This window comes from Camelus ferus, chromosome 16 (genome assembly GCF_009834535.1).
Source record: "Camelus ferus isolate YT-003-E chromosome 16, BCGSAC_Cfer_1.0, whole genome shotgun sequence".
NCBI classification, from domain to species: Eukaryota; Metazoa; Chordata; class Mammalia; order Artiodactyla; family Camelidae; genus Camelus; species Camelus ferus.
This window is the reverse complement of record NC_045711.1, coordinates 35,536,280-35,559,928: the sequence shown is the minus strand read 5'-3', so window position 1 is coordinate 35,559,928 and position 23,649 is coordinate 35,536,280. Positions and strand designations below refer to the sequence as shown.

Sequence of the window (23,649 nt, the reverse complement as noted above, 5' to 3'; positions counted from 1 at the left end):
GGATCTTTCCCCCACCCCCGCCCAGTGTTTGTCAGGGGCCCTCTTTCTGGGCTCCCCCAGCGTCCGGCACACCCTGACCATGGCATCTGTTACCCAGACTATCTCCTCAGTTTGACTGAGAGTTCCTTGAAGGCAAGGTCTATGCTTTCCTTCTCTCAGTTCCTGCAGCACTAAACAGAGTGCTTGGCACATGGAGGCTGAATGGGTGGGTGGGTTGGAGGAATGCACCTGGTGAGACAACACTGTGGGGAGAGGTGCCACCAACCCTTGCTCAATGGTTACAGCCTTCAAAGAATTCCCAGACCATCGACAGCCCTGGCTCTGGTCTGCAGCTGGACTGGGTGCCGCCCCCAGGAGAGGCACTGATGATTCCACTGGGCTGTCTGTGTGGGACAAACAGGTTTTCACAGCCATGCAAAATGGGAAAGTTCTAGAAGTAGGCTGGACTTAAAAAAAGTTTTATTTGAAAACCTTAGATAACTGTGAAAGTTATCTAAATTTGGCTATAGAGAACCAGACTGTGTATGTGCCTGATAAAGATAAAATGTCCCAATAAGGAAGCTATGAGAAGCTGAACCCCCGAGGGAGCTGGGAGGCCAGAGCCTGGGGAGGCTGAATTCTAGTCTATTTCCTTTAAATGTCCAGCCTGGGACATGGCTACAAATGAGGACTGTGCTGACAGGGACCAGGGCACTGGGGCTCCACTAGGAAGACACTTAGAAAGAGCAGTATTGTTGGAGGTGGCATTCCTGGGAGAGGGCTGGGCTCCTCACTAACATGGGCACACTCCCACAGGGCACTTCCAGGTGGCTCAGCCTGACTGTGCACCGATGAGTGGAACACAGAAGCTCCTGGATGCCAGCAAAGGAGCCTCTCTGGCCTTTAGGAAGACTGAACACTGTCTGCTTTCACAAAGAACAGCAAAGCTTTACACATTCCCTCCCATTTACCCTTTAGAGAGGACCAGGAGAGCCAGAAAAGGGGAGGGTTCACAGGTCTAGGTATTTCAGAAAGAAATTTGGGGAGAAAGATGCAAACAGTGCAGCAAGGCCTATTAAAAACCCAATTTGAAACTTGTCTATTGCTAAATGAATTACTGCTGAACTAGAAGGCCTCTTCTACTCCGGATGTAACCTGAATATTTAACCAATTTTCTTTCTACACTCTGTTATTCTCTATGTGTGGCTGATATAATATGAACTCCTTTCATGTAGATGGATTGTATTTTTCTGGAATGCATCTGAGAGGTAAAGCCTCCTTTTGAAAGCTGTCTGTCTCCCACGTGGCTCACATGGACGTAAAGCTGACCCCAAGTGAGGGTCCCAGCATTCTCACTCCAAGCATCATCAAGCTGGTGAGGGCAGCAGGAAGAGGTTGGCTGCATCTCAGATAGTGAGGAAGGGTGAGCTTTCCCAGAAGCACTCAGAGGAGCAGGGGGAAACAGTTACTCCCAGGGGCAGAGGACCAGACACATCACAGGAGAGGAAGGCAGAGCCAGTGGGATTTAACTCCCAAAGGGAGTCACTTCAAGAATGCCAGTGCAGACATTACTTGTAGCTCCTTGCAAAGCCATTCTCAGAGGCATTAGATCAGCAAAGTCAATGAAACAAAGACAGAGGTGACCGACATGAGATGCAGTTAATGGAGATGAGCTTTTTCAGAACACAGGTTCATAAGCTGGTTAGAAATGGCCAGTGAGATGCAGGATGCAGGGGTGTCACGTGTGGCCCCAGGATGTGGCAGGGTCAGCAGAGTGATCACAAGGACGGGAAGAGAAGCCCAAGATACACATGAAGCCAAAGCCAGCTTATTTCTTACCACTTCGTCCTCGGTCGGCTTGAAAATACAAATTAACACTTAGTGGGAAGCCACACCACACACAAGATCACAAGTTATGAGCACAAAGCTACTGATTGCTTCTTGGTGGGGGAGGGAGGACTGAATACTAAATGGTCTAACATGTTGGAGGCAGGCCTCCTCAACATACACAGAAAGCAAAATCAGCAGGATTTAGAGAATTGAGATACTTATTTTTAAAAGGCACCCCAAGCCTTGCAATTTCTTTTTTAAAAAGTCATACACATATAGTGGAAGTGGTCAGTCAAACTGCAAGGTCCAGCCTCCTGGGTCCTCAACACCTATTCTATTTGTTTTAAAAAGAATATAATGAATAGATGAGATTCAAAAGTTCAGCTCAGAGGCTTTGTGGTATGAGTGGTCAGGCAAGGAGACTGGATTTTTAAAAACTGAGCTTGGAGGTGGTGGTTTAAGGAAAAGTCTAGCTTGGCTAGACTTCACTCTCCCTGTAGAAAGTAGGCAAATAACATTTTTAAAAAGCTCAAGTAAAATGTCTGCAACAAGAGCATGTTAGCACAACAGGACCTCAAAAGACCAATGATGACAGCTCCAATTGGAACCATTCTTAGGAGGGGCAAAAGAGGAAGGAGCCGCCTAAGTGGGCCGTGTTCCCAGTAATGAGAGCTGGGACACTGGGGCCCTCTCCGCCTCGGCCCAAGGAGAGCAGTCGGTAATCGGGATCTGCACGCTGAGCACAGCGGGCCACTCGGAATTCCAGAAGCCAGACGACAGAACAAAACTGCTGTGGGCTCTGCAGGCAGCACCTGGAGCTTAGAGCAGGGGCCGCTGGAAAAAGCTGTGGTGCCTTGAGAGGTCCAGAAGGCGGGCTGATCCTCAGGAAAAGTATTTTCATTTTTCAAGAAGCTGACTAGAATGAGGCCACTTAGGTACACAAGACGAGGGCTGACCTGAGGCGGAAGGAGAGGAAGCCCACACCACTGATCTTACCTCCTCTGCGTCCTCTGAATGGGTGGAGAGCTGGTCATGCTGAATAATCTCAGCATCCTCCTCTGTCGGTCCGTTGCCCACCCTGATCCCACCAAAGTTGAGAGTTCCCTACACAGATGAACAGAAAGAGTAGAATTTGCCTGGGCTTTAATGTGACATTCTGTGAGGTAGGGAAGGTTGACGGTTAGTACATTCACATCTCAGAAAAGAATATATTCTAACAACAAAAACAAATCCCACTGATCGAACAGCTCAGTAAAACCAAACCACTGTTCCCACCCCAACCACCACCGCCCGGGCCCAGCCCGAATTACATGTACCACCTCGTTCTGAGCAGAGGACACAGGCAGGTCTGCCTGCTGCTCCAAGAGACGCCAACCTCGCCCTGGTCAATGCTAACTGGGAATCCTCCTGAATGAAAAGCTTAATACCAACAGACTCTCCTAACAAGCGTAGCTCTATCTGTAAAGACTTCAGTGGCCAAAGTTTTCTGGAACCAAAGATTAGACTTCCTAAGATGGAGGGGAGCCAAATGACATGGTGATTGCAACGTGGTCTGATAAGCTTTCAACAGGAGCCCAAGAATTCCAGCAACCTCTCCCTGAAATGTACTGGGTCTCTGCCCATGAACAAAGGACTTCCTAGGTCACAGGGAAAACAAAAAACCAAAAAAAACCCCTTAATGTACATTAGCTTGTGGCTAGAGAATACTGAGTTAGGAAAAAAAAAAAGGCTCCTTTCCTTCAATGGAGGATTCTGGAGTGTTAAAACAACTTGGAGGAGAGGCATGTGGGGAGATGCTGGTTGCTGCTTCTCATTTCCCAGGCACAGTTCTCAGCAGGGTCTCCAGAATGGGAATTTCTAAGTCAACCTGATTTGGGTTTACTGAGGCAAAAGGACTCTTAGGGCACAAATACCAGGTAGAACAGGGGAATAAGTCTAACAGATGCCAGTTAGCGCTAACCTGCCATGGAGAGAAAAGGAGCTAAAGAAACAGCTCCTACACCCACTTCTTGTGGTTTCTGTCGGGGGAGCCAAACAAGGCAAGAGTTCGAAGGCTGTCCTGCTGCAAAACAGCCTCCAAGCAGCAGCACAAACAATGTGCAGGCAGCTTCAATCAGCTGCCCCCAGGTCCCCACCTGCAGCTCCACCTTTTGGTGTGCTCCTCTGACCACAGCTTATGACCACGAGACCTCAGTGATTGGACAAATTCTCTCTCTTCTTCTAGCGGTTGTTCTCACATGCTGGTCAGAGAACCAGCTGCATCAGAATCACCTTGAAAGCTGCATTTCGTTAAACAGAAATTCTTAGATACCACTCCCAGAAATTGTAAATTTAGTAGGTCTGGGGTGGGGCCTAGGAAATCTTTTTCTCTTTCTTCAAAAAAAATTGTTTGGAGGGAAGAGGGTATAGTTCAGTGGTAGAGCACATGCTTAGCATTTAGGAGGTCTTGGGTTCAATCCCCAGTACCTCCTCCAAAAATAAAACAAATAGACCTAATTACCCCCCCTCCAAAAAAAAACTAAAAAAAATTTTTTGGAGGGGGAGGTAGTTAGGTTTGTTTGTTTGTTTGTTTGTTTATTTATTTACTTATTATAACAGAGGCACTGGGGATTGAACCCAGGACCTCAAGCATGCTAAGCACACACTCTACTACTGAGTTATACCCTTCCCCCAAGGAAATCCATATTTAAAAAATATTTCCCCAAGTACAAACTGTAATCATTTCAACTGTCTATCAATATTGAAAAGGCATGTACACACAAAAAAGGCATGCTCCCTTTGAGATAGCAATCCCACTCTGGGAACATCTATGCCTCTGAAGTTTTATCTAGATACATGGACAAGGATGTTCCCTGTGTTACTTGGAATAGCAAAGAACAGGGAACAACCAACATATCCATTAACAAGAGAATGACTACATAATTTTAGCACATCCAACAGAATGTTCTATGGAATGCTAGGCAACTATAACAGTATCACTATGAAACAAGATACTCTAAATTTTTATAAACCTGATAAATCAAGGGGCAGAAGAGTGCTACAACTTAAAACAAAATTGCTAATGTGCTTTAAATATACATGTGTACATAAACATATTTCTAACAGTGTGTGATAGACATGTGCAGAAAAAAATTTAAAGGCAAGATTCCCCCACCTGCTAACAATACCCTGGAGGAGGATGCGGGGGGTGGGGACGGAGGGCGCTGGGGACAGGCAGGCTTTCAGTATCATTTGTATCTCTAACCAAGTGCACCTATTGCTATAATTTTATTTTTAATGTCAGCAGGGGGTTGTCTGGGTCATGAATTATGGGCAATCTTTATGTCTTTTCCCACTTATCCATTTTGTTTTAATGTCCTAAGAAACAAATTTAAAGTTCACCAGGTGATTCTGATGTGTAATCACACCTGGGAACCGCTGAAGCCCTGGGCACCTCCAGGTCACACAAATATTACACTCAACAACCCTCAAAAGGTAGCCTGAAAGTGTAACAAAGGTGCACTTTCTGCATCACTTTCTGTACAACACGAGACAGGAGAGGACCCCAGAGTACCCTGGGGTGGGTCATAGGGTAAAGGAGGGCTTTAAGGCCTAAAGCAGAAAGCCATTTCAGAAGTTTTCCCCAACCAGCAGATGAAGTGAGGGGCAGACAGGTTAAACCTCCCAGCCAGACACTGGTAAGTGTCCCTTCAGAACAGAGGGAATGTGAGTTACAGGAAGGAGGATGAGACACACACATCAGCATAAAAAAGAAAAAAAAATTAAACTGTGGTACACTGCCTACAGACAACCAAGAGGACTGAGAACAGGACAGAAACATATCGGGAATCACATCCTTAGCCCCTGGGGTCAAGAATCCAGGACCCTTGCAGAATGATCACCCTGATACCTTAAAGCTGCTCTCCAGAAACAGATGTTTGGCTAAAGAAACAGTGGGCTAAGAAGACTCGAATGTATAGGTTTCCAGACTGGGGACTTTTAATTTGGACAGTATCACAGAAGAGGATGCCAGATTTAAAAGTATCAAGACTGATGCATCAGAAGGGCTTTTTTTTTTTTTTTTTTTTTTTAAAGAAGTGCATCTTAAATAAACTAAGCCTGGTAGAAAGAAGGGCACGTGGAAAGAATGCCAATGAATGGACAGTCTGTGCTTTAAGGTTTTTTGTTTTTTTAATTTCTCAAAGGAAAGGAGAGAGTTAAGTCTCCACTTGAAGATAATTTTAAGCAGCAACATTAAAATATCTTCTGATCCAAAATATCAGCCCTTTTAGACTAGTTCAGAATAGCAGTTTTCTAAGTTAAAATGATCAGAAACACCTAATGAAGGAAATGGTCATCCATCTAAATATTTATTTATTTAAATATTCATTTATTTAAAGGAGTAGGATGCTACTAGAACACAGCAGTACAGGAGTCATCACTACTGGTGAGATTTTAGAAATCTTACAGATTCATTACCTAGAATAGACTAGGCTAATCTGATTCTCAGCACATTATAAGATTTTGGTTAAGAGACGTTTTGGGACAAATACTGAAATGCTTAACATTCAAAGTGCTGTTACTGAATCATGAGTTAGTACTGGAAGAAGGAAAGATCAAAACAGAAGATGACTTTGGCTATGACACCAGATGCGGAGTACACACGAGACACACAGCAGAGTGAAGGTCTCAGTGAAACAGCTGAAGACATGAGGCTTCTGAGTCTCTCACGAAAAAGTCAACATGTACAAGCTCCCAGTGGAAAGAGAGTACGTCACAACTGAAATGAACCAAATGTCCAAGCATCACTCTGAAGCAGAACTGTAAAGTGTGGGGAAATCAATTCAAGAATCACAGAGATGTTATCGCTCCATGCTTTAAAAATCATTCAATACATGGTCACAGAACACAGACACAAAAGTGGATGAGTCCAAGAGCTGCCCTCTTGGAGTGAAATGATGGACCTGGAGAGGGTATGACCACCACCTTGCTTCCATGGACATGACTGTGCTTATATACTGAAGAGAAACTTAGCAGACCAATGGTCAAGATGCCATCAGAATCTATTCCTAAGAGGTGGAAATCTTTTCTGCCATCATCTCAGTGAGTAACAAGGACACTTCTCAAGAGCACACACATCCCACGCTCTTAGGATAGTTAAAAAGAATTCTGCTGCACTGTTTGCCACCTCTTTCAACAAAATGATGGTTTGTTGGTTTCAATTCACTCACTGTTGCAGCCACTGCTGCCTCTAGTCCCTGTTGGCTCGGGGTTGGGCTGACTGGGGCCTCCACAGGTAGCCCTTCCTGATACTGAACAGAAGAAAAGAGGAAGGGAGAATGACACAAAAGAGGGAGGGAGTGAAAGGGGAGACGAATGGAGGGCATGGAAGGATGAAGATGGTCAGAAAAGGGAGAAGGAGGGTCTTGTAACTCAGCTGCTCTCCAATAGAAGTAACAATCTAACAGCCGTATGAGAGTCATGCAACAAGATCTTTCAGGTTTTTCCAGGCAATGTAGTAAGTAAGCATTATTGCATAGCCAGAAACGGACATCTGGCAACTCAAGTGTGTGTGTGTGTGTGTGTGTGTGTGTGTGTGTGTGTAAACACAAGTATGCATGCTGCTTTTTAAAAACATAAAAAGTCAATGTGCCAAAACTTTTTTCCCGGATGTTTTGGTTGGTGAAAGTATTAAGATCTTTTCTTAAAAGAAAATGTCTCAGCATCAGCCCTGTGGTTGTCCAGGCCAACCACATGAGTGGGTTCGTCTGCAGCGCCTGCAGCCTTGCTTTGGCTGATGCTGCATCCAGACAGGTCCAGACCCAGATTTTGCTGAGCACAGCATGACTGGGAAAGGTAAAAACTTATGACTTGTTCTCCTGGGCTACTCAAAGCTGAGTCTGGATGTCTGGGCAGCAATTACATGTTTGTTTTCGTTCTTTGGTTTTGTTTTGTTTTTAATGCAGGTCCGGTGCTCATGCTGGGATATAACACAAATGCATTTTAAGAGAATACAGACTTATGTACAACTCATTATACCCAATGAGGAAGTGTCTTGATCTTAAAAAAGAAATCTAGTGACTTTCAGCAACAGAAATACACCCACCAAATGCTTCCTCCTCAAATACTGACGGCGAAGGACGAGTGGTTTAAACAGTAGCATCCAAGGTACACACAGTAGTGCCACCACTACCAGGAAACACTGAATTCCTTTCTGCAAAGTAAGAAGGCCAAGGCACATCACATTAATTGAATACGCAGTTTCCAACTCTAGCATAAATTTCCCTAAAAGAGTGTTGTCTTGCTGATCTATGCATAAATAACAAATCTAGTTTCTCAAAATAATTAGTATATGTTGTGGCAAAGTCCAGGATTGTCTACATGATGAGAGTTATAAATTCTACCCTTTCTGGATACAGAAGTTACATCCTCCAAAAAAGGAGGATGGGCTGAACTTAGATCAGGATGCATGGACTGAAAACCAAACACTATAGAAAGGGATTTTTTTTTAAAAGGCTTTTTCAGAGTCACAAAAATATCTGGCTTCCTGACCTAGAATAACCACCTATGACAGTCCACTTCTGGTTTGACGCACCTGTCCAGAATACAGCATCGAGTTACCAGAGTCCCCGTAGGAAAACAGGAACATGTTTATGAAATGGATCAGAAGGCTTGGTGCTTTCTCAGATGTGTAAGCATCATAGGCCGTCCACTTGTAAAAAATAAGGATAACCAAGTAGCCAAACAAAGAGGTCATGAAGATTACTTCCGGAATGAATCCAAAGTAGATATTCAGGGGCTTCTTGAAATAGCTAAAAAGTAAGAGAGAAAAGTGTCAAAGATGAACATACCCAGGGTCACCTCTATACCAAGTGGAGTGCTTACAAGATTTTGTACCTAAAACTCCCTTGGTCCTGTGTTTATCATTTTAAGAAGCAACAGCCAGAAGCCATGGAGGCAACAAAGATAAGCAGGATTAACTATGACTTCCAAGCTTTTGGACCTTGGACAGCTCTAGTATCACAACCGCCCCCCAACCCAAATCTCCCATAAGAAAGAGATGGGAAAATCTAGTATATTCTGAGACCACAGTTCATAATTTTATGTGAGTTACACATCAAGGGAAAAAGAACGTAAGTCTCATTTTGATGAAAATCGCACAAGGTTTTTTCAGAGATCTTTAGTACAACTGTACATTGTTGAGGGACTAATATTAAGTAAGCTTCATTTAAAGAAATGAGATTTTTATAAATGTACTTCTTTAATACAGAACAGTGTTCTGAGTTATTAATCCCTCCCCAAAGATGTTATGATTTCTTTAGGCAAAAGTGCTGTCTAAATAAACTATGTGCATTCTTATATGACAAACAGAGCAACTCACGTATGGTTGAAAAGGCTCAGGCTGACTCCAAACAGCATGTGGATGATACCAAGGATAACAGACATCTTCATCTTAAAGGAGTTGAGGAAGGTCAGTTTATTGGTAGCAATGTTCCAAATCTGTCACAATCCAAGAAAACAAAAAGGCATTAGAAAGAGTTCTCAAATGGAAAAATAGTCTAAAGACTCCTTTTTTTTTTAAGTTATGGAAAATCCTAAACATACACATAAGCAGAGAGAATAGTATAACAAAATCCCATGAACCTGTGGCCCAGCTTCGACAATGACTCCCGTTCATCTTATTTCAACATCATACCCCCCAACACACTCCCCGTCTCCACACTGTTTTGAAGCAAAGTCTAGATATCATTTTACCTGTAAATATTTCAGTATGGGTCCCTAAAAGGTAAGAACTCATTTTTAAAAATTCACCACAATACTGTTGTCGCATCCCAGAATATTAATGATTCTTTAATATCATGAAATAGCCAATATTACATTTTCTTGATAATATCCTTTTTTTTTTTATAATTCATTTAGTCAAAGCAGGGTCCAGATAAGGTCTATATACACTGTGAATGCTGATACAGCTTGTAAGTCTCTGATTTCCCTCTAGCTCTTCTTCTTTATTCCTTACAAATTATCTACTGGAGAAATTGGGACGTTTATCTTGCAGACACTCTCACAATCTGTGTTTTGCTAATAGAAACTCTGTGGTGCTGCTGTTCTATTTTTAGATATTAATTGCCTTAAGCTTTGTCACCTAAGGCCTGGATGCCTGTAAAATTTTCCTGACAATTCTGCCTCCACTTGGCCGTCAGATTCTGTTTCCTAGCTCATGACGCCGATACAGTCATATTCCTGTGCCTAAACCTCTCAGAACCTCGACTGTCATCTCTCTACGATAAGGTGCAAACTCTATACCCTATGAAACAGATCTTCCACCATCCAGCACAGCATCTTCTTTTCTGAACTGGCCTCTTCATGAAAGGCTCTTCCTTGGTGACTTCTAATCTGAAAACTTGTGGCTGGTTCTCTCTGCAGCCCCAGTGTCGCCTGAAGTTCTACGACTCCAACTTCCTGATGGACATTTATACCTGAGTGTCCCACAGGCACTTTAAACTCAGTATCTACCTTGTAAGCATCAAATGCGATGTTTGCAAAAACAAACAAACAAACAAACAAAAACTCTGTAACTACAGAACACTATATAAATGTGAGGTAATATTATTGCTCGACTCCAAGCTACTTGTGGACAGGAGCTATGTCTCAGAATAATGTATCTCCCTCAGCAGGCACTATGCCTTGCAGACAACAGGGATTCAGTAAACATTTGTTAAATGCATATGTGAAATGTTATTAAATCTCTCCAAGCCTTAGTTTCTTTATCCGTGTAATACCTGCCTGATAGAATTGTTTGGGGATAAATCAGATATGCTGAGGGCTCAGTACAGTGCTTGTCCCATAAGAAGCATTTCAGTAACACTGCTTCTATTTTAATTATAATAACTTTGTATCTCCCAACCTCCATTCTTTTGCACATACTTTTCCTTGCCTACAACAATCTGAAATATTTTTTGAAGGCCAGATTAATCTCTGCCCCAAACCCCTTTTTTTAAAAAAAATATGACACCTTAACCTTTCTGGTCCATAATGATCTGCTTTTCCTCTGGAATTATGTGATCCTTACAGTCTAACACTTAGACTTAAATTCCCCCCACCTCCCCTTTTTAAGTACACAAAAGATTTGATCATACTTTATTTGCCTAAGTACTTGAAAAAAAATCAAATTTTGGGATAAGCTTTTGTGAATATGTAAAGAATGGAAATCTAAAATCCATGAAAAATAATATATATATTATATAAATATATAACTGAATAACCAGACTGTACACCAGAAATTAACACAATATTGTAAATCAACAATAATTCAATAAAAATAAATAAGATAAAACAGAATAAAATCCATAGAAAAGAGCTATTTTTGCTTTGTTAAAACATCTGCTAAAAAATGAAAATGAATATATGTATGTGTATGTATGACTGAAACATTATGCTGTGCGCCAGAAATTGACACATTATAAACTGACTGTACTTCAATTTTTAAAAATTTGCTAAAAATAAAAACCAAACTATGTTAAACAGAAATAAACTGGGAAGGAGTCCTGAAAACCAGTCTTCCCAGAGTCAATATTATTAGCCACCTCTAAAATAAGTAGTGCAGAAAAAATTACTTGGCTCCCCAAGGCATTTGGGTTTCTTGTGGGTTTGAAGTACTCTGGACAGACACACAGAGGTTTTCCAAAAATATGTTAACTAAAACCCAAATAACTATTTATCTTCATTTAAATTCTCTTACTTTCGGTTACAGTTAAAAATTTTGGTATTAGACATATAGGACAGAAGTGCTCTTACTGGATCGATGCCAAAAGGATATGGTCCACCAAAAACTCCATCAACAGCTGGGTTCAGCTGGAGGACAGGGTTCCCCCGAAGTGTGTCCTCCCTACCAGGTTAGGAGAAAAGTGCATTAATTTTTTTTATCAAGAGAGGAAAACTACTGGGATCAAGAAACTGATCCCAAAAGAAACTACCACAGCTATCTCGTCTCCTCAGTAAAAGAGGAGGGACTAGCATCAGAGTGAGAAGGTATTAGTGATAAGAAAAAGAAAAATTAAACACACATACAATATATACAATATACACATATAAAAAGAATCAACGTGCCTAATTTACAGTTTCAGTTCCATGATACTGCTGAACAAATCACAATGCAATTCCCAGGCTGGAGCATACACAAGAGGAGACACCATATTCTTTTGGAACAGAGACAGTGTGCATCACTTTCCAAAGAAGTGTTAGTTTACCACTTGTCTGGAAAATCAGAGCTGAGGACCATGAAAGGAATAAATTTTGACTTTTAGCTTCTTTGCAACTTACGTCCAATTATATATAGTGAACATCGGCCGTACACTCCAAGAAGACCCGAAGATATTAAGAGACTTGGAAAAGCAGTCATTGTAGATGAGACCAGTGTAGATGGAGAACACACCCATCAACAGAATAATGTACCGGCCGCTGAACACAGTGCTAAACATCTGGGAGTCAGAAGGAAGAAGTCAATGAAATGTACTGCTCACTGCAGCTCATTTTGTGACAATGCTATTTAGAATATACTAGAGAATTCCTCTCACACTACTTTACCCTATTCTGGATCAGAGGGCTTGGAGTACAGACCAAAATACAATGATAACAAGAAATTTGCTGTCACAGCATGTGGCCTATTTAGTGTTAAAATGAACATAACTTCTCTATTCTCTAAATACTCTCTATAACATCTGTATACATTCATGGATAAAAGACTTCTAGATCATGACTCTCATAATGAATGCTTGAGAAATTATAAAGTTTCAGTCCAACCCAGATGTAATTTAAATATTACCTCATCTTCCAATTAACTGGTGGTTACTGGTGGGGAGAGGGAAGGTGGGAGGGACAAGATAGGGATAGGGGATTAAAAAGGACAAACTACTATACATAAATAATTTCAAGGATATATTGTGTAGCACACAAAATACAGCCAATATTTTCTAATTAACTATAAATGGGTGTAATCTATAAAATTTTTGAATCACTATGTTGTACACCTGAGATATATATAAATATAAAATATAAATATATTTATAATATATTATAAATCAACTATATCTCAATAAGCAATAAGTAAAAATAACTTCCATCAATCATGCTAGAGGACAGACTGAATTATCCTTCTGACTGTAGAAAATTATTATAAATTTGTTGCCATATGAAGAGACAATGATAGTATGCAGCCAAAGATTATAGGAGAAAAATACTAGAGCTATGTCAAGAAAATAATAAAATTATCTTATGTTTCTGAGTTTTTATCAAAAAAAAAAAAAAAGAAAGAAAGAAAGAGAAAACATTACCTCATTCTCATTCTTCTGAGAGAGGATCCGGCTCTCCCTTAACACCATCCACACAGCAAAAAGGGTCATCAAAATGCCATGGCCAAAGTCCCCAAACATCACAGCAAATAGGAAGGGGAAAGTGATGATGGTATATGGAGCTAACAAAGAAACCAAAGAAGGAAAAAAGCAAAGTACAGAAAACAGCAACAACTCCCAACATACCACATTTCTCTTCATACTCTTAAGTTCAAAGTAAGGTGACTTACTCCCAAGCTGTCGGTCAGAGGGACTCCCAGAAAATAACTTCCATGGTAGGATCTGCACAGCCTCACAAAGCAGCTCTGAAGGCATCCAAGCTACTGCCAGAAAGTTCTGTCCTAGACTTGGCAACACTGTGGTTTGTTCTTCTAGTCCTTTTTCCTAACCTTTGGTTTATTGATCCTGGGGCAGGCCAGCTTTCCTCTCTTGTGCAGCAACCAGCTGAATGAAGTGGGAGAAAGCCCAGACCCTGGAGTAGGGCAGGTTCCGCAGAAGGCTCCCACTGAAAATGGACTCTCAGACTCTTTTTTTTTTTTAAGGTTTTATTTGGGGAGGGCAGGTGGTAACTAGGTTTATTTATTTTTAGAGGACATACTGGGAATTGAATGCAGGACCTCATGCGTGCTAAGCATGTGCTCTACCACTTGAGCTATACCCTCCCCTACGATTCTCAGACTCTTAATTTAATAATTTACTCTTCAAACAGAAGAGAAAACTGCCTTGTGCCTAAAATTGTCAAAATTGCTATTATTTTCTCTGTCTAATCTGGAACAGGAAAATTTTTTTCATTTTTCAGTTTTATTAGGTAGAACTGTTACAATTTGCATATATACAATGTATTGCACATAAATACATATACACAATATTTTGCATGTATTTTGTTAAATTTATACATTTGTACTGTTCATTGTTTCTAAGACTGTTTGGCGCTTTAGCTTTTTAAACTTACATAGTTATCAAAGGAATAAAGTCACAGGGAAGCTATTTTAAAATATCAATTATCTTGGAAAAAACTTTGCTTGAAGCATCTCCAGCAAATGATATGCAAGAGAAAGCCCAGTACTTTAGAGCCATGGGGACAAACAGAGGACTCTAATCTACAGAGCTCATTTCTACACAATTCCTATAAAACCATCTCTTAAAGGAGTGCCACCCAGTGATAAATCTCACTCCCTACGTCCAAACAGGCACAGGAATTACACAAGAGCTGTGGTCTTGACAATATCTTTAGTTTTAAGCCAACTGTTGTTCAGTTGCATACAAAGTGAGGCATTAAAAGAAATAACAAAGAATAAAATCTCTAGAGGGAAAAGATTCAAGCTTTTTTACCTGGATTTATCTCTCGGTAAGTTCCAATTCCGTAAGCATCCACTATGTTCTGAAAGCCACAAGTAAACTTGTTGGTTTTGTTATAGGTTGGGGGAGTCTGGTTTGTCTGCATCCTGTTCAAAATGGAGGGCACGGTGGAACCACTGTGTTCCTGGGAAACATTAAGCACATATATCAGAAGTAGGTCATTGGCCTAACTGACTATACAGGTATATGTATTTATGAAAACTAATCGAGCAGTACACAGAAAGTATGTGTGTTTTCTTTCATGTAAATTATATCTCAATCTTTCCAATCTTTGGGGAAACTGGAACTAGCTATAAATTTTACAGTAAGAGATTTAAATGAAGTCTCAGGAAAAATATCCTAACTTTGAAAAAAAAATAATTCTAAAATGTGTGGCCAAAAAAAATGTGGTGCCACTTTCTCTGGAGACATCCTTATCTCCAAGTATCACTGTTCTCTCCTCCTGGTATGGAGAAAGCAAAGTTATTCTCTGACTTTCCTCCTTCACCACCTAGTCTTAACTCCCTGTAGTCTAGCTGAGCACTCTTAGTCAAAGTGCTGGCTCATCACCAGATCCAAAGGTCTTTTCTCTCATGTGCAAACCCTGACACTAGAGATCTTCCTCTTCTGCTCACTAACCGTGCCCTTTCTGTCTCCTCCTCCTCTGCCTGTACCACTGCCGGGCCCCCGAGGTGCTACCCTTAGCTTCCTCATTTTTCTCTTGGAGATCTCATCCCTTCCAACCTCACAGATCCTATTTCTTTCATTTTGCCCTTTCTTTCGAGAACCTATCCCATTACCTGCTTGACATTTCCATGTGGCTTTCTGTTCAACCCCTCAATGTGATTGAAGCTGAACTCACCACCTTTCCCCTATTAATATGATTCCTTGCTGAGCTTTTACTTCCATTAATGGAACCATTATTCTACCAGCTGCTCAGGTCTGATGCCTCAGAAACATTTAAATTTTTTCTCCTTGTATTTCTCCTGCACATTGCTAGACACCTAGTGTACCTACTGATACTTCCTTTAGAATGTTTCACAAATCATCCTGGTTTGCTTTTCCTTGCCCAGACTTACTGCTGGGGTTATTATCACCTACTTTGTTTACAATAACCTCCCCACTGAGCGCCCCCCCCCCCCCCACCTATAGATTCTCTCTACTCCCCAATCCAATCCAGATACTATCGATGGATTACTCTTTTAAAAGTGTTTTGATCATGTCTTTTCACTGCTAAAAAACTTCCAATGCCTCTCTATTCCCTCTGGGATAAAATTTAAACCCCCTAACTTGGTATTAAAAACAATTAGGTTCCAGTCCACCTGACCCAGGTTTATTTACCTCCCATTCTTTCAGCTCTCCTGTGACAATTCCTGTTTAGGCCCAACCATGCATGGTAACGCTGTACTTCTGTCTTTGTCTGTGCTATTTTCTTCTCATCATTGCCAACCAACATCTTACCCATTCTTCAAAGCCCTGAGTAAAAGCCACCTTCTTCTTAAAGCTTTTTCTGATCCTAGTTGGAAAAGCTAGCACCTTCCCTCCACACACATAAATTACTCTTAGCACAGCCTGTCTTGTATGCTTGCACATCAGCCTCTCCAAGTAAATCAAGGTACTTGAGAGCCTATTTTTTACACATCTGTACCTCTCGGCCCCCACATCAGTGCCTTAAACAGGGCTGTAGCTCTAATTAACTACTAAATGGGACCATGAGGGTTATACTATGGAACTAGTCTAATGGACAGAGACAGTGGATCAGGACATTGATGTTCTCGTTGTGAGCTACCCTGAAGGATCATGGATATGTGCTTAAATCACTCAATCTTTTTTTGAACTGCAATTTCTACATTTGGAAAATAAGAATATACGAAATGTACTGTCAGGAAGCCAGATGAGTACAAGATGAGTGTATTAAAGAACTCTGAGACTAAAAATGCCATAAAAATTTAACTGATTAATGTTACTGTTGATGGGAACCTCTCTTCCTGGCTGTAGGCTGCACTGCTAGCTGTAAGGGACTCACCGTGCCCCTTCTGAGTGCAAACTGGATGGAGTCAAGGTCAGTGACAGGGCACCAGACCTCCGCAATCAGGCACTTTTGGGTCACATCTATGTTGCACAGGTTCAAAGTGTGGTAGATAGCCTTCATCTTCCGCACTTTGATGAACCAGACACGGATGTTCTTAGCAGCTGCCTGCAGAACCCTCTGGCGGTGATCCTCCGTTTGATTCAGAACCTTTTGGGAGAGAAAGGAGCAAGAGAATGATCCTTCTAACACCAGTTAACACCAGTCTTAAACATCAGGATATGAATGGCAAAAAGGCACAGCTTTCTGAGAAGGGTTGCTCGGGATCTGTTTTTTTCCTTCCTCCGGCTAGAATGGGTTTTTTTTTTTATTTTTGGAGGGGAGGTTGGCCAAATTATAAGAAATTAGAGTTCCAGTTACTAACATTCATTTTCATTTAGTTTCCAGCTGAAAAGAAACCTGAGAAAATGTTTTATAGCCTTTCTCCCTATACTTAAACTTCCCACCAAATCCACGGCAGAATGATGTAGGTCATCAGCTTTTATCTGGATCATTAAAGAGCATTGACTTCCCATGTAGAGCCTGTAACTCAGACTCAAAGAGGTCAGCATCACAGGCCCAGGAGCTGACCAAGCCAACAAGTCCATACTTAAGAATCGCAAGCTGCAGAACCCCCTGCACATAAGCCAGCATCAGGGAATGGTGGGAAAGAGGCACTGCTGAACACTGTCATCTGCCTGTACCAAGAGAGACTCCATGCCAGGGAGCCTGGAGACACCACGGCCTTTAGAGGGGATTTAGACTGCCACATACCACTGTCATCACAGAGCAGATAAGGCTTAGTTTTTCTGTCCCTTTGGAAACCAGTACAGATTTCCCTTGGAGGAATCACACTGCTAAGACTAGAGTGGGAGGAAGGGCCAGGGACACTTTACATTCTACTGCCTTGTTTATCACCGAATATTTAAGATTTCTATAGCAGAACAGGGTCTACGCCAAAACTGGACAAACAACCCACCGCTCACACTTCTGCATCAGAATCTATCTTAAACCCCCACATTTGTCTGAAGAGGAAAAAACTACATACTAATCATTTTACCACAAGTCTCCATCATAGCTGGCTTTTCAAGTTAGTTCAGGAAAAAAGTAGTAACTGTTTCCTGAGAAACTGTTTTGGGCAGCAGAAAGTAACTTCCATAGAGAGGTTTAAAAAAAAAAAAAAAGCCATGGCATGCTAGGGAAATTTGTGTATCACATGAGACTAAAGGAACAAAGCTACTTTCTCTCCTTCTGGCTGCTGCTGATTTCACAATTACTATTTAAACTTCTCAGAGGATGCTAAATAAACTTGCAAGAAACGTTCTATTTGCTTTTCTCTTTCCTCACCCGCCAATGCCTACCTCTCCCTCCTTGGTATTCAATCTCTTTTTAATTAAAAAAACTTTTTTATTTATTTTATTTGGGGGGAAAGGTAATCAGGTTTTTATTTATTTGTCTTTAGTGTAAGTACTGGGGATTGAACCCAGGACTTCGTGCATGCTAGGCATACACTATGCCACTGAGTTATACCCTCCCCCCATTCAATCCCTCTTTAAAAGTTTCAGTTCATACAGTTCTGTGTTTTAAAAATTCTAGTCATTTACAATGACTATTAAACATGCTCTTTAAAATCTACCACAATCCTACCTCACAAGGAAAGGATAGGACAGCCCTAGAACCCAGAACATACTAATACGACTTTTCACCCACCAGCAGTTCTAAAAAACTCTCTTCCCTTGGTTAAACAGATAAGTGTATCTCAGAGGAGCCGGCAAGAGGTCAAGTTAGTGGGTCACATACAGAAAGATGAGAAAAAGTGTTGAAATGGGAGTTACAACATATCTCTGACAATTCTGCCACTGCTGGAAAGAACTGCCTTTGGGATTAAGTATGTTTGTTAATGTTTCAAGGGGGCAATCACCACATTCTTTCAACAGGGAACAAAGCTCCAACTGGGCACCCTTTTCCTTCCACGTATGTATGAATCAATCCTTCCTGAGAACTCTGTGACAACGCTGGTGTGTGCAAACCACACACACTGCAATTTGGTAAAAAGCTAACACAGTCTTTTCTTGGGTACAAGAGTGACACCAGGCCTCTTTGGCCAGACTCAGTGGTTTAGATCCAAGGTGACCAGAAGGGTGCACACCAAGTTGTTTAAGAGTGGCTTCCTCTGGAGGTAGAATGTGTGTGTGAGAGACAGAACTGATTTTGTATATACTTCTGTAGCATTTGATTTTTTTTCCCCTTAATTAAGCATACTAAATTTTATTATAAAAATATCTCAAACTCAAGAGGAAGGGAATTGAATATGCTAAGCAACAACGATTTTAGGTGCATAGCATTCTTGTCTTATTTGAAGATGATTAACGCCATTTTTAAGTCGCTCCCCTTGGGAGCCGAGGAAAAGTTTCAGGGGATGACTTAAAATAGCAAACGAGAAATGTATCCTGGGCTGCTGCAGGTGCCTCATAAACTGTTAGTGTTTCAAGGAAGTGAAGTGTTCTCTTATTGCAGTATTTCGCAAAAACAAGTTCCCTCCAGCCCTCTGTGTACCATTTGGAGATCGTCAATCCTGGTGTTAACTCCAGAAGCCATTTCCTTCCTCTCCTGTGGCGTCTCAGGGCAGGGATAGAGTGAGGCCCGGAACCTGGAATGCACAGACACAGCCTGAGGCATGCTGAAATTTCTTACCTGAGCCAATTCAAGTAATCTCAGAAAGTAACCCAATTTACTAGAAGAACCAAAACAGGGTTAGTTGAACTAATCAATCATAATTCTTTACGGGAAGTGGCCTACAGATAGAACAAATTTTGAACTGTCTTGACATTCTCTGGAGCTATTACATTCCTTTAGATTAAAAAAAAGTGATACAAATTACATTATAAATTACTGGAGAAAAATGGCATGGAAAAAAAGCTTATAAGCAGAATTTCAGAAAAGCTGAAGGGCACAGTGCCTATGGTACACTGCTAGGTATGCAGACCCGCTGTTTCAGGACAATGTAGAATTTCTAAACCATGAGTCCTAATTGCTCTTTTCCAAGGAAAAAAAATTGAGATTTTGATGGTCTTTAAAAAAATAAACTTAGGCCATTTCTAATTATTTAAAATAACCTTAACATTATTAAAAGATACATTCATCGGGTCAAGGCAAACTAAGAGGGTTTGTGTTTCACTATTCTATGGGCTTAACAGTTAGGTGGCCTGGCTGCACCCTCGAGGGAGGCATATTTCTCTTACCCTTCACAGATTTTCTTGACTCTGTTTTTCAGCTGATCTCCTTGGAAGAAAATGATGAACACAGACTTGTGCACGTAGTCGCCCTAGGCCCCAAACCAAAACCCGAGAATTCAAACTTCCAATCCAGAAGAAAAATTCTTAAATAACTCACTTTCTTGGAGATATAGAAACAACTGGAATCCTTTAAGTGGCCTCAAATGGCAGCCCTGTACTTCAACCATTATCCTCAATCCATTTCTTAAGCTCCACTACAAGAATATTTGCTCTGTAATCGCAAATTCACAAAAATCGTTCTAAACTCAACCAGGAGCTTGACACAGATGCTAAGATGATTCTCTTCTTAGCAGAATTTAGCCCTATTTATCTATGCAACTTTAAATCTTATATGGTCTAAATGATGTAAGTACAGAGAAGGAAGCCATTCCTGCCTGTTTCCATGCTTAGAAACTCCAGATAAAGGGGCCTGAATAACCACAAGGAACTGAGTGGCTGGGAAGAATGCTGGTGTAGAATCTATGATTCATGCTAATTTAGACTTCAGGGGCAGAGAGGAAGGCAGTCCATTCCAAACACCAAGTTTCTGATGCAAGGACTAGAAGAAAAGATCAGGAAAATAAGCTACACTGGGTGTTCACCAGGACTGTCGCTGGTTGCCTGTATTTTCTCTTATTCCTATAGAGCTTTTATAACAGGAAAACCAACAAAACTTTAGAAGGATAAGGAGGAACGAGGAGTGAACAAAGTAAGGCTCAAGAATCAAATCCCTAAGTTCTCTGGGAATAAACTACAGCACATTCCTCATGCAGCCGTTCTGTTGGAGATATTCAGACACCTCCCCGCCTCCTCAATTTGTTGATAAAATAATGTTTCTGTTGCCCAGGAACTTGTCTGAATATTCCTGAGAACAGCTCCACATTAGGTGTGACTGCTGACTGCAGTGTCTCCACAACCCAAGGACAGCCTTCAGTAAGACTATTTAATTGCTCCTCCAGGTAAAGGGACTCACTGTAACCTAGGCGTCACCACATTCCTACTTGGTACTAAGGATAAAAATCCGTTTACCGAGATCATTTTTAGCTGTATGACCCACCCACTCTAAGAAGTCTTATAATTTAACCTCTCTTCTTAGGTAGGGCAAAGAATACTAATTTAAGAAACCCAAAAGATAATTGAAAACATAAAAACCAACTCTAGACTTCTAAATAATAGTAATACAAAAGTGAAGGAAATTTTTTTCCAGAATATTTAATCTTTGCTTGTCATCCTTGAAATCAGGACTCACCATACTTAATGTAGGTTTATGTTAAGAACTCTGTCCCATTATGTCAAATGCCAAGATGTTAAGCCGTCCCTACTTTCCAAAGCATTGGATGGAGAAGATCATCCTACTGTACACGATACAAATCTCTAAACTAAGTTCCTAAATCTCTCAACAAATAGACAAAAAACTTCACCAACTTAAAACTTCATCAGCTTATAAAGATCCCAGTTTAGGAAATCTCTTTTTACGCATGGATGTTACCAAACTTGGAACCAGGTGATTCGCTTTAAATTAATTTTCATAGAAAGTTAATTTTCTTTTGGCCCGAGGTAACTAACAGAAAATATATAAAGCTAAAGCTTAAAATAACTGGAAAAAAACATTTCCAATCAAAATAATATCTACATGGGTAAAGCTTAAAAAACATATGTGCACATGCCATGTACACTTCATATGTACACATATGATGGAGGTAAAGAGGAAAGAGCAGTCCTTCAAATTTGCAGATAAAAGCAGGGTACACATAAGGGCTTCTCTGTGGGAGGGTCAGATTCAGGTGGTGCCTGCTGCGTCACTGCTCTGAGCTCCCTTTACAAGACCTACTCCACAGGATGCAATTTCCTTGTCTTACAGTCACAGGATCCTCCAGGGGGTTCTCGATTTCAGCTTGCCGCAGGAACACATTCCCCCGGCACACCCGCCAAAGCATGCGCTCAAAAGTAGGGATGCGCTCCCGGTTAATCACACCAGCCACGAAGCTGTGGGGGGAGAAGAGCCAGATTGGGAACTGGTCCATACCATGGGATGGAAGGAAGGTGAGAGGAGGGGGCAAAGATGACAAACACGAGGCTACACATTGCTATGTCAGTGGGGCTGCCAAAGTCTGATTCCTGGACCCAGCAGAGGTGACAGAACAACTCAGGAACTGAATCCAAAGCGACTTAGAACACCTTGGAATGAGCTCAAAAGACAGCGCATCCTGGAAGCAAGTGAATGCCCAGTCTCACTGTTCTTTTGAACAGCAAAAGTGAACATGACCCCACTGAGTACGGAGGGTTGAAGCGGTACTTACCCAAGCCTTAAAGGCGTGCCTCTTCCCATCTCACTTGGTTCCAAGAGGGACGAAGACTCTTCCAACAGGTCTGGATCCGCCATCTGCTGATGATGCAATTCAGCCTGAATTCACAAATCAATTAGTATCTAATGAAAATAGTTAGTGGCATGCAGGGAACGAGGAACCAGGAGATAAGGTTCAGAAAGTAAAGATGAAAAAAATCACCAAAAGAGAAGACATACCCACAGAAAGAAGACAAGAAGAATAAGAAGAATAGAGGAAGAAAGCAAAGGAAAGAAACAAGAGGTAAAGAAAGCACAACTGCCCCAGTAAAGCATCTGGGGAAATGGTTTTAGAAATAAGGAATAAAGGAAAAAAAAACATTAAATGATGGTGACACTTGTATAAATCTGTCACTTGGTGGAAACCATTTTTTCTCTTAGGCTTCCCTGAATGAGCCATGTAAGTACCAGGAAACACCTTTGTATGTGGATAGAAGCTGAACTATCTCTTTCTTTTGAGAAAAAACAAGGCAGCTCTGCAGACACTTTCAACATCGAATTTCCAGGCAGCTACAAACTAGAATTTTCCCTGTGAAAGATGGAGACTTTCTTCCCAAGGAAGAAGGCAAGCCACCGTCACTGTCTTGTACAGGAGAAAGACAGAAGGGACGTCTCCAGATTTCTAGGTTTTCCATGCTCTTGAAAATTCAGAACATGAGAACCTTCAGCATGGCCACTGCAGAAAGTACTCCAAACCATAGGATTTAAAGAGTATTTCTTTCTCTAAAAGGCTAAGAAGCCCAATAGCTGCGCAGGCATGAGCCTCCACTGCACCATAAAGGGAAGGAAAAGTGAAAACATATCTGAATGTCTGAGTTTCTGATCAGGCATCTAGCAATATTAAAAAGTTCATGTAGGCTTTACAGTTTAAGGATTCTTGGGAACATAACTCAAGCCAATAATCTGAATCAAGTGAAGAAAAAGTAACAGATAATAAGCCACTAGAGAGCATGTGGGCTAGTTTAATTGTTTAGATTTAAAATGATGTCCACCATGACAGTTTATTCAATAAAATGAAGGAGGAGTGGGACCTTCTCAGATGTAGGTCTACATTTTCTAGCCTCTCTCTAGACATCCCACCTCTTCCTCTTCTCAGGAAGGAGAAGCTGCCCTAAAAAATGAAAGCCAATTGACTTCTCCACTGCTTATCTCCCCAACTTCAATATCCACACACTGCTTGTTTGACCAAAGGCTAGAAGTAAGCCAGAATAACCTTCCTTTTCAAAAGCTAAACTAACAAAAAGTCAGAATTTTCCTCTATCATTTTCACTCCAAATTTCAGCTTGATTCCACTCCTGTCAACCCCGCTATCAAAAAGAATCCAATAAGGGAATCTTATTTGATAAAGTCATAGGACCATCAATGTAAAGTCAAAGAGGGGTTGGGGTGGGGAACTGAGTATAAACCCGATGATAAGTCTGAAAGCCTAAATGAGTGAAAGCAATTGTTCAGGAAGTAAATTCTAGTTGATCAACTCTCAACCACAAC

At 41.2% G+C, this 23,649-nt stretch overlaps 1 protein-coding gene across 7 annotated transcripts in view; it reads right to left on the bottom strand.

Moving 5' to 3' along the window:
- ATP6V0A1 (ATPase H+ transporting V0 subunit a1) overlaps positions 1-23,649 on the bottom strand; it is a 76,313-nt gene that overhangs the window by 10,625 nt on the left and 42,039 nt on the right. For 3 of the 7 annotated variants that reach the window (XM_032457225.1, XM_006175184.3, XM_014551043.2), the window contains exons 6-19: positions 22,118-22,221; positions 21,677-21,803; positions 19,785-19,867; positions 19,099-19,192; positions 16,501-16,713; positions 14,469-14,619; positions 13,119-13,258; positions 12,109-12,266; positions 11,584-11,674; positions 9,170-9,288; positions 8,384-8,600; positions 7,895-8,002; positions 2,806-2,913; positions 1,819-1,836 (exon numbers count right to left, since the gene is read on the bottom strand). In XM_032457225.1, the coding sequence (XP_032313116.1) occupies positions 1,819-1,836; positions 2,806-2,913; positions 7,895-8,002; positions 8,384-8,600; positions 9,170-9,288; positions 11,584-11,674; positions 12,109-12,266; positions 13,119-13,258; positions 14,469-14,619; positions 16,501-16,713; positions 19,099-19,192; positions 19,785-19,867; positions 21,677-21,803; positions 22,118-22,221 (1,731 nt within the window). The remainder of the gene's footprint in view (positions 1-1,818; positions 1,837-2,805; positions 2,914-7,894; positions 8,003-8,383; positions 8,601-9,169; positions 9,289-11,583; positions 11,675-12,108; positions 12,267-13,118; positions 13,259-14,468; positions 14,620-16,500; positions 16,714-19,098; positions 19,193-19,784; positions 19,868-21,676; positions 21,804-22,117; positions 22,222-23,649) is intronic. The other 4 variants (XM_006175185.3, XM_032457226.1, XM_006175186.3 and 1 more) reach the window with 3 other exon arrangements.